This window comes from Gracilinanus agilis, chromosome 5 (assembly GCF_016433145.1).
Source record: "Gracilinanus agilis isolate LMUSP501 chromosome 5, AgileGrace, whole genome shotgun sequence".
In the NCBI taxonomy this organism is placed as follows: Eukaryota; Metazoa; Chordata; class Mammalia; order Didelphimorphia; family Didelphidae; genus Gracilinanus; species Gracilinanus agilis.
In genome coordinates, this window is record NC_058134.1 from 289,003,454 (window position 1) to 289,014,802 (window position 11,349).

Below are 11,349 nucleotides of genomic sequence, written 5' to 3' on the forward strand. Positions count from 1 at the left end.
CTAGAGAATTTATCTATGACTAACGGAAGCCAAGAAAGCAATCTTGGTCTTTCATACCTTTTCCAGCAAGGTGGGAGTGATCTCACTATTTGTAAAGCCCAGCCCTTCCCAACCTGCAAGCTCATCTTCATACACTGGACCCAACCCTATTTTTCTTCATATATAAAGACATTGCTGGGATCTCAGCCTCACCGTTCTTTTTCTCCTCTCTGGATCCTCTTTAGCTTCACTTCTTCTCTTCAGTCTCCTCATTTTTGAGCAAAAGCAAGCTATCATGTCTTCTCAGTCTACAGTTAGAGTGCAAAGAAGTGGCCGGAGTGGCTTCAGTGCCTCCTCGGCCATAGCCCCTGGAGTCCGGTCAGGTTTCAGCTCTGTGTCTGTGTGCCGCACTGGAGGCAGTGGTGGCTTTGGAAGGGCTTGTGGAGTCTCTGGAGGAGCTGGTTTTGGCAGCCGAAGCCTTTACAGTTTAGGGAGGTCAAAGAGGATCTCCATGGCAGGGAGCAGCTGTGGCTTCCAGACTGGATATGGAGGAAGAGTAGGCGGTGGATATGGTTTCGTCAGTGGAGTCGGTGGTGGCTTTGGTGGTGGAGCTGGCTTTGGTGGTGGAGCTGGCTTTGGTGGTGGCTATGGGGGAGCTGGGTTTCCCGTCTGTCCCCCTGGTGGCATCCAAGAAGTCACTATCAACCAGAGTCTTCTGACACCCCTCAACCTGCAAATTGACCCCACCATCCAGAGGGTGAGGACAGAGGAACGGGAGCAGATCAAGACCCTCAACAACAAATTTGCTTCCTTTATTGACAAGGTAAGATACTGACCATCAAATATTTAAGAATCCCCTGAAAAATCAGTGTATATCTCTTTGTACTTAACTTGCTACCAAGAAGGAACTCAGGAATGAGAGAGAAGAGACAAATTCTCTCTGCATTAGGTAGCTTGCCCAACTGATGACTTGCCTGATGATGACTGAAAAAAGACAACAGCATGCCTATGTTGTTTAATTTCTTAGAAATTTTTTTCTTCTTGAATTCTTAGTTGCCAATAACCCTGTGGCATGTGGGAAGAACAAGTTAAAATATAGATTGTTCTTTCATTTTGGAATATGCAAGGGAGTGATGAGAAATTTTTATTATCAGCCAGTTTTAACTGGGTTCCCATTGCATAGTAAGGCAGCATGGTACAGAAAAAAATCCTCCCCCATTGGGAGTCAGAGGATCAGCATTTGAATCCCAGTTCTGCTATTTACAACCTGTATGATCCTAGGCAAGTAGTCCTCTTAGAGTCTCAGCTATAAAAGGAAGAGATGGCACTGGGTGGCCCTCTAAGAGCCCTTTCATCTCTAAGACTATGATTCCCTGATCCTGAAAGGGGTAGACACAAATAAGACAAAAGATGTATTTACTTCGCTCAACAATCATCATTACAAAAAAGGCAACAGATTCTTGGACACTTTAAAATCCTAGAAATGAAGCTCAAAAGGTTTTTTTGCTTTGAGTGCTTTGAGTGAAAGGAAGGTGCCACTAGATGTCCTCTAAAGCCACTTCCAACTCCAAGTTTATAGGACATACTTTGTAAACTAGAGTGGATGAATTGCCTTCTTAAATTCATTTGCAGATAGAAAATGAAAGGTTTGGAGAGGCAGAAGAGGATAGTTTTATTTAAATCTGTTGATAGGGATGGCGATTGGGCCACCTCCACAAAGAAGACTAGGGGTTGCCATTAAGTGCTTGAGTAGAGAATTGACATCACAAGGAGTTGTTGCCATGTTGGAATTTGGGGAAGATCATCCAACTATTGACGACATTATTGCCTTCTTCCACTGACCTCCACCAGTATAGGGACTGATATATGAGACTGACTCTCTCTTCTGTCCTCCAGGTGCGATTTCTTGAACAACAAAATAAGGTTTTGGAAACCAAATGGACACTGCTCCAGGAGCAGGGCACCAAGACTGTGAGGCAGAATTTGGAGCCAATGTTTGAGGCCTACATTAGCCAACTCAGGGCTCAACTGGACAAAACCACAAATGAGAAGGGTTATCTTGATTCTGAGCTGAGAAATATGCAAGATCAAGTGGAGGACTTCAAAAACAAGTAAGTGAGAGGAGGTTGGAAAAGACATGGGCTAGATTAGCCAAAAGAAAAAATGTGGAACTCAGTTCATTGAAGGATGAAGATCAGAAGAAAGGGGGAAACACCTGGGGTTCAAACTACAAAAGGATCACAGAAGAAAGAAATACTTTACACTGTTCCATAGCATCTCTGAGAGGACAAAATGAGGGTGGAGAAATAGAAAAAAGATTCAGAGATCACAACTGTATCTCCTAAATCTCCTAATGGGCCCTGCATTAGTCTACCTCCTTATATCAGTAAAAGGAGATTCCTGATCCATTTAAGAATAACCCATTTCATAGGAAACCTTGGATTTCAGGCTGATTTCCTTCTGCCCTAGGAGCCATTGACTCAAACATCTTTCTTTTCTGCTTCTCTGTAGGTATGAAGATGAAATCAACAAACGCACAGCAGCAGAGAATGAATTTGTGACACTAAAGAAGGTGAGTTGATTGATCTCGGGAACAGGCTGCAGAAGAGTAAGTCTGTGCCCAGGCAAACATTCTGGATTTCACTGAAGGAGGAAGGAGCTCCCATTAGCTGATTTCTTGTGTGTTTTTCCCATCCAGGATGTCGATGCTGCCTACATGAATAAGGTTGAGTTGCAATCCAGGACGGATTCTCTCATGGATGAAATCAACTTCTTGAGAGCCCTCTTTGAGGCAGTAAGGATTCTATCTTTATTCTCCAAAAAAGGTTATGTTTGGAAGTAGGGGGTGCCAAAGGAAGCATATTGAATTCAATATGAATGAAGCCTGGCTGATCATATCCATCAGGTTCCAAAATATCTAATGAAGGCTTAGACTAAGGGACCTTTTGGGGAATTTCCAGAGCCCCTGGGAATGTTTCCTATTGACGAGAGATGGCACAACTGATTGTTTCTGTCTTCCAGGAACTGGCCCAGATGCAGACCCACATCTCTGACACCTCTGTGGTTCTGTCCATGGACAACAACCGCTCTCTGGATCTGAATGGCATTATTGCTGAAGTCAAGGCTCAGTATGAAGATATTGCTCAGAAGAGCAGAACTGAAGCCGAGTCCTGGTACCAGACCAAGGTGAGATAAAGGGGCAGTATTGAGACTGTTTGTAATCCCCATCCTAACCTTTCAGAAAGCTGAGCACTTCTTCATTTGGGAAATAGAACACTGTGATATGAAAAACCAACCCCCTACCCCCTACTAGCGGTCTTATGAAGGATAAGTCATAAGAGAATCTCATGAGACAATTTGGGGACTGTTTCAATGTGATGCTGATGCTGTCTCTCTCCTTTCTTTTTTCTTTCCCAAAAGTATGAGGAACTGCAGATCACAGCTGGCCGTCATGGGGATGACCTCCGCAATACCAAGCATGAGATCTCTGAAATGAACCGAATGATCCAGAGGCTGAGAGCTGAGATTGACAACGTCAAGAAGCAGGTATACTAGAGTCACTTTTCTAGGTCAAGGTTGCACTTCTTTTCTGGACATCTTTATCACTGTTACCATGACAACTCAGTCCATATAGAGTGGAAAGAACTACTAAGTTCTTTCCTCACAACTTATCTACCCATATGACTCCATGAATTGATTAATTTCTTTATTCTTTCATTTTAACCCCTTACCTTATGTCTTAGAATCAATACCAAGTATTGGTTCCAAGGTTGAAGGGCAGTAAGGGCTAGGCAGGTAAAATGACTTGCCTGGGCAAATCACAAAGCTAGGAGGTGTCTGAGGCCAAATTTGAACCCAAGACCTTCCATCTCCAGGCCAAGTTCTCTATCCACTGAGCCACCTAGTTACCCCACTTTTTTATTCTAAACTACTATGACTGGCCCATCTCTCACAAGTTGCCATCCATTTCTACATTTGGCATGCCCAACACAGAACAGTTTAAATTTGCTTCCTGATTTTAGAAGGACAGGACTGGCAATGGATAAAAGGGCTGCAGTTGGGGAGTTTCAGCTGCTTCCTTAATTGTGTTGTGTCTTAAGACTCCATACCAGTAGAAGGGAAAGAGAATTTCAGAAAGGAAAAGATTTCTTTCCTTTTCCTTGCAGTGTGCTAACCTGCAGAATGCTATCGCTGAAGCTGAACAGAAGGGTGAGATGGCTCTCAAGGATGCCCGAATCAAACTAGATGAGTTGGAAAATGCTCTTCAGAAGGCCAAGCAGGATATGGCCCGCCAACTTCGTGAATACCAGGAGCTGATGAACGTCAAGCTGGCCTTGGATGTAGAGATTGCAACCTACAGGAAGCTGCTGGAGGGAGAAGAGTGCAGGTGGATACTTGTTCTCTGTGGTTTGCATGGGGAAGGGGGGGTCCCCTCAGGCCTCTGGTCACTGAGCAGAACCTCAGGATCATTGAGTCCTTTTTGAAAAAATGCAGAGTGAACTGGTAACCCTTTGGGACAATGGAAAAGCTTGGAGGATTATCCCACCTCGTTGCAAATTCTGTCTTCTGAAATATAATCTTTTGTTTCTTCCCCATATAGAATGAGTGGAGAGGGTGTTGGACCAGTCAATATCTGTAAGCATCTTTGATTTTTTTCCCTCACTTTCTCTTCAACTTCTCCCTAGCTTAGTGGGGTTTCAATGCATCTTGTGTTTTTCCCCCCATTCCTCCCACAGCTGTTGTGAGCTCCACCGTCTCCAGTGGTTATGGCGGCAGCAGTAGTAGTGGCATTGGCGGTGGTTTTGGCATGGGTGGAGGAAGTGGCTATTCCTATGGGAGCAGCAGCAGTCACAGTCTGGGAGGAGGACTCAGCGTTGGAGGAGGCTTCACTGCTGGCAGTGGCAGAGGCTCCATGGGCGGCAGCAGCAGCAGTATAAAGTACACCACAACCTCATCTTCCAGTAGGAAGAGCTACAAGCATTAACAGGTGCCTACCAGATCCTTGGCTCTGGAATACCTCAAGCCTTTGCTTCCTGCTCCTAGTCCCCAGCATCAAGGCTGCTCTCCTTTTGGCCACTTCAGATGTTGGGGGATGATTTCTAGACCTCCCCGCCCTAACCTTTGATCTTCTCTCGCACCCAGGCTTGGGGCTAAAATTTTTAATGCCACATACTTACTCACTGGATTAGATTCACTGAGTTTGAAACTTCCAATCCCCAAATTGTCAAGAATACATATCAGTGAGTGAGGTCACACAAGCTTTATCCGACCCTCTCCAGTGATCAGAGCACCCACCTACTGTCTCTGAGTTCATTAGCCCAAGGCCATGGAAAATCACCCAAGCATCCCTTTTAAAAACGGACACTTGCTTCAGCTCTGAAACAGGCAGCATGTACTTGGCCACCTTCAGCTGGCCGTCTGGAGTTGTGCATCTATTAAAACTCTATGTGCTCGAAAAGAAGAGGTGCTGGTGCTTTCTTGTAGTGTCCTTGAAAGCAGAGGTGCTGTAAGCAGACAACATATGGAAACTATATCCCTGTGGCATGTTCCTTTGGTCCCTTCCATCTCTTCTACTTGTCTAATAAAGCAGATTCATAATATATACTGATATTGTCTGAAGTTTCCTTTATGCTGGATTGGTGTTTGTCAATTAAAAAAAAATTCTCTCATCCTTCTCTCACTCAGAGAAGATTCTAGATCAGGAACTCTAGTCCTCAAGGGTCCATGGATAGATTTCAAGGGATCCATGAATTTGTTTTATTAAAATATTTTCATATCTGTGTTTTGACATAATTGATTTCCTTTGCAATCCTCCATATTTAATAGTTGTTAATTAAAAATAATATTCTGAGGATTTACCAGATTTCCAGACCAAAAAGGTTATGAATCCTGGCTTTAATCTAACTTGCTGTCAGAATTATTATTAGCATAGGGTTAGTGGGACTTTGACACAGAGGGCTGACATATGTAGGGGACAGACTTCTTCCACATTTGGGGAGTGGGCTTCCTTCCTAAGAGAAGACATCAAGGGAATGATCGCCCTCCCTTGTGGTTTGCCTCACCTATTGAGCATGTGCCACCATGTAGAGCAATTGCTGCCTTTAGCTGTCCCTTTTCAGATTTCTGTGACTATGGCACCGGGTTGTGAGTCACCTTCATCAAACCCGAAGAGGGTGATGGTTCCACTGAATCCTCTACAAGGAGACATTACTTCAACCTTATCTCCCCCAATACTTGGGCTTCTTGCAGCCAGGCTTCATTCTCTTGATTTTTGCCAGGGCTGTGATTTCGCTGGAGTAGAGAACTCCCAGTAAAAGAACCTTCTCTAAGGGGGCAGCTGGGTAGCTCAGTGGATTGAGAGCCAGGCCTAGAGACAGGAGGTCCTGGGTTCAAATCTGACCTCTGACACTTCCCAGCTGTGTGACCCTAGGCAAGTCACTTGACTCCCATTGCCTACCCTTACCACTCTTCTGCCTTGGAGCTAATATTGACTCCAAGATGGAAGGTAAGAGTTTAAAAATATATATATAAAAAAAAGAACCTTCTCTACCAGTGTTGACAGACATTTGCTCTTCAAGTCCTAGGGATTTGCAAGGCCATGGATAATCAGTAACAAATTGCTTACTATTTCAGAGAGAAGGGAGAGAATGTGAAACTAAAAGTGTTAGAAAATGAGTGCCAACAATTGGTTACATGGAAGTGGTAAAAATATAACATTAATAAACAAAAACATTTAAAATTAAAAATTGAGATTTGCATGAGAGCACTGAGGAGTTATGCGAAATCTCTTATCACCCTTTGCAATTCTCCACCTTCTTTCTCCGCTTACGACCTCTTCATCATAGAGTAGAGCCCACAAGATGTCAAATCTGGAAGGGATCTCAGAGCTACCAATTCTAAACCCAATTCCAGTATCAATTCCAATTCCAATTCATGTAGACAAGAATCTGCTCCATGACATAGTTGGTAATTAGTATTCCTGCCTTGCCTAAAGACTTTCATTTTGGGGAAACAAATGCATGGTGTCATGGGAAAAACATTAGGTTTGGAGGTAGAGAACTTGCAACCAAATCTCAGCCCTGCTATAATATAAGCTTAAAAAATGCTAGAAAATGAATACTAAAAATTATTTTTACACGGAAATCAGAAAAATAAAACATTAATAAAGAAAAAAATTTAAGTGAAAAAATCAAGATTTGTGAAACCTTCAGTTTCTTCATGTATAAAAAAAGTTTAGATTTTGATTCTCTGACCTTCTAAGATGGCTCATTCCACTTTGGGAGAGTTCTAACTATAACTTTTTATGTTTATAATTACACAATTATAATTTGTATTTATATGAAGTGTATATTACATAAAATACAATTTATGCTTATAATAAAACATTTGTAATGTTTTATTTTTCCCACAAGCACAATCTCAATCCCCAAACTCTGAAACTTTCACTGATTGCTCCTGGTTCTGCCCTCTGGAAATGAAAGTACAAGTCTAATTCCTTTTCCTCATGATGGGTTTTTTAATATTCAAAACTTTTAAATATCTAAACTTAAATTTTAAATTTGAATTTTAAAATCCAGGTATTTGAAGACAGCCTTCACAGCCAGATCTAACACTTTCTACTTCAGTGGTCTGGAGGAAGTGACTTCACCTCTCTGAACCTCAGTTTCTACATTTATTTAAAAAACCAATGTTCCTGTATTCTGTATAGTAAAAGCAATAATGTGGAATGATCAACTGTGAAAGACTTAGTTGCTCTCAGAATTACAACGATCCAGGAGAATTCTAAGGGACTTATGACAAAGAATGTTCTCCACCTCCAGAGAAAGAACTGTTGGAGTTAGAATACAGATGAAAGCAGATGATTTTTCAATTGTTTATTTAGCTTTATATTTTGGGGTTTGGGTCTTATAGAAAGACTCACAAAAATGAAAAATATGGAAAAATCAAATAAATCAAATAAAAATTTAAAACCACTGTTCTTTACTAGAAAGAATTCTGTATTTGGAGTTATAAGACTTGAATTCATATCTAAACTCATTCAGTTACTAGCTATGACCTTGGGTAAATCACACACCTCCTTCTTTATCTTCCAACTTCAACTCATTCTTTTTCTTGCCTCAGGTGAAAATATTCCTGATTCCATGCACACGTCAATTAAAACTCGCTCTCAGGACATTTTGCAGAGCACTCAGATACCTTGAAACACATCTCCCACTTACACAACCAAGGTCAGTCTTCTAGAGCTAAAAGACAAAGAGGAGGGGGCTTGATCATCCCGATCTCATGTCTTGAAGTTTGCTGTCACAGTCTTAAATTTGCTATTCACATCTCTATCATATAACACCCTCCGGGGATGAATATAACAGAAGCCCACAGTTTCATGTACAACTCTCTTACCCTCTTTTTCTTAATTTCTTGAAATGTTCATCTTTGTTAATGTTTAAGTTAGTAAAAAAGAAAATTTAAAAATAAAAAATGTCAATGTTGATTTCCCAAGGGATTGTAGTCAATTCCCTACATTTGGAATACAGGAATGTGTTCTAGTTTAAACTCCCATCTGGGGACAGCTAGATAACATTGTAGACAGAACACCAGACTTGGAGTTGGGAGAACCTGGGTTCAAATCTAGCCTCAGACACTTCCTATCTGTGTGACCCTGGGCAAGTCACTTAACCCCAATTGCCAAGCTCTTGTCAATCTTCTATCTTAGAATTGATACTAAGACAGAAGATAATGGTATAAAAAAATAAACTTCCGTCTGTTTTAGGGAGTTGTGTATAAGAAAAAAAAATTTGGATTTAAAAGATGATGATGAAATGGAGTCCACTAGTTGGATATGGAAACAAAGAAAGTCCTGGGTTAGACTCTATGACCTCCCAAAGTCATAAAATAATAGTTCTATTCCTTTTCCTCATGATAGGTTTTAAACTACTTAAAATTTTAAAATATTCAAACTTAAATTTTGAATTTGAATTTTAAAATTCTAATATTTGAAGACAGCCTTCTTAGTTACATCTACCACCCAACTTTAAATCTATGATCCAGTGATCCAATGACCTCCTTCATCTAGCTTTGGTTACAATTGCTAATGCAGAGCAGAAAAGTCTGATTTGAATTTTCCTCAACCTCTCCCTTCCTAAGTTTGTCCTCTTGTGGAGCTTCCAGGGCAGAGGGATGTAAAAAAAATGAGAGAGAGAGAGAGAGAGAGAGAGAGAGAGAGAGAGAGAGAGAGAGAGAGAGAGAGAGAAGGTATCAACTAACTGGATCATCTGCCTTGAGTCAGATTAAGTTGACCATAGCATCAACACAAAGTCATTACTCTCCTTTGGCAAGTAAACGAGTAATTCAGTATTCATTGAATATTCATCAACTTATTAAATGCCTACTTTGTTTCTAAGGCACTGTTTTGGAATTTGGAACAAAGGACTTTTGGCCACCAGAAGAAGGATAAATCAGCACTTTTCTCCGTCTAGCATAGGCATAGCCCCTCCTTTCTCCTCTCTATAGGCCAGTTCTGGCTCTCCTGGTAAATCCTACTGCATTTTATACTTGTATAGGGAGCCTTTTCTGAAGATCCTCTTCATCTCTCCACTCTCCACTTCAGCTCCTTCCCATTCTCAAGGAACCTTCACTCAGACTAGAGAGTGGAGAGAAAGGACTTGGTACACATACTAGCTCCAACAGAGTATCATTTTAAAATTCAAATAGTTGTTTTGAAATCTTGCCAGCTGGGTACGTTATTTTATTCAGATAGTTCACAAACATTTTTTAATGCATCCTAAAGGTCACTTGGTCAGCAATATTGTATTAGGCTTCTTGTGTGCAGAGCCCTCCCTATTCTGAACAATAAGGGGAACCCAGGAGGTGCTAAGTACTCAACAAATGCATGCTGAATTGGGTCTAGTAACAGACTCTGGCCGTAGAAGCTTCTCAATTTTGTGGAGAATATGGAATACCCAGCTTATGATTCAGAACAGGTGCAAAGGCTTGGAAAACTTTTATGTCCAACTAGAAAAAGAATTGATGAATGAATGCAGAACGAATGGGAGAACCTTAGGCAATTAGAATTGGGTGGAGTTCATGAGGAAATACTACCTTGGAGGAGAGTATGGAAATTTGGAACCAGTTTTAAAGGAGAAGCTCCTCTCCCCTCTTCTTTGTTCTGCTCTGCTCTGTTTTAATCAAGCACTGTCTTACTATTCTAGTCAAACTGACATTGAAACAGCATCACTGGCCTTACCCCTCTTCAATATTGTTCTTGCTAGGGAATTTATTCACACACCCGCTAAGTAAAAGCATGATGAATAGACCTGAGTTTTTGTCACATAGCATTACAGAATGTTCCTTAAATCAACCAGCTGTATACTTTTAACATGAGGCAAAAAAGTGGCTATCCCAGGATGAATGGATTTAGTTCCATCTATCTCAGAAACTAAAAGAAGTATCCTAGGAATATCCTTTAACCCTCATCCCCTGTCTCGCAGACACTTCAAGCTGGGAAGTTTTTCTTCTTTTCTGACCTGAATTCCTCCTGAGGAAGTTTAAATCCACTCCCTGGTAGAAATGGAGAAGAGAAGCTCAGAAAGTTAGTCTTTTATAGACTTGAAGGTGCTTATTCATTAATTCTCCCCCGCCTCTCATCATCACTCCCTCCCACATTTGGCCTTCACTAAATCTACTAAATCTAATTCTTTAAGCCTTTGCTCATGGTCCCTCTTTCTCAACCCTTTCGTTATTTTCTTTGTCTCTTCTGGGCCTCCTCCAAGTTTTCTGAATCTTGATTAACAAACTGATGATTGAGGACAAAATGAAAAAGGACTTTTAAACATTTTCTTTAAAAAGAATTTTCCATTGAAGGGATATCCATCAACTGGGGAATGGATGAACAAGCTGTGGTATATGATTGTCATGGAATACTATTGTTCTATAAGAAATGATGAGGAGGATGATGTCAGAAAAATCTGGAAAGACTTACATGAACCAGGAGAACATTGTACACAGTAACAGCAATATTGTACAATGATCAACTGTGAATAGCTTAGCTATTCTCAGCAGTACAGTGATCCAAGACAATTCAAAAGATTCATGGTGAAAAATACTACCCGTATCCAGAGAAAGAACTGATGGAGTCTGAAAGCAGATCAAAGCACCCTATTTTTCACTTTATTTTTTGTTTATTTTTATTTTATATGAGCCTTCTTCCACAGCATGACCAATCTGAAGGTAAGTTTTTCATGACTATAAATGTATAACCCAGATCAAGTTGTTAGCTGTCTTGGGGGTGAGGGAAAGGGAAAGGAAGAAAAGAGATTTTTGTGACCCAAAATTTTATACAGTGAATTTTAAAAATTGTTACATGTAGTTAAGAAA

The 11,349-nt window shown here is 40.9% G+C and overlaps 1 protein-coding gene across 2 annotated transcripts; it reads left to right on the forward strand.

Moving 5' to 3' along the window:
• The first annotated feature begins 274 nt into the window (after window positions 1–274).
• LOC123249614 (keratin, type II cytoskeletal 6A-like) lies at window positions 275–4,963 on the forward strand. 2 transcript variants are annotated; one of them, XM_044678720.1, is made up of 10 exons: window positions 275–560; window positions 591–802; window positions 1,876–2,090; window positions 2,491–2,551; window positions 2,678–2,773; window positions 3,001–3,165; window positions 3,400–3,525; window positions 4,146–4,366; window positions 4,580–4,614; window positions 4,716–4,963. In XM_044678720.1, the coding sequence occupies exons 1-10, from the start codon at window positions 275–277 to the stop codon at window positions 4,961–4,963; spliced, it is 1,665 nt and encodes a 554-aa protein (XP_044534655.1). The 2 variants fall into 2 exon arrangements, with proteins under 2 accessions (XP_044534655.1, XP_044534654.1); XM_044678719.1 differs by having other exon boundaries at window positions 275–802.
• The last annotated feature ends 6,386 nt before the right edge of the window (window positions 4,964–11,349 follow it).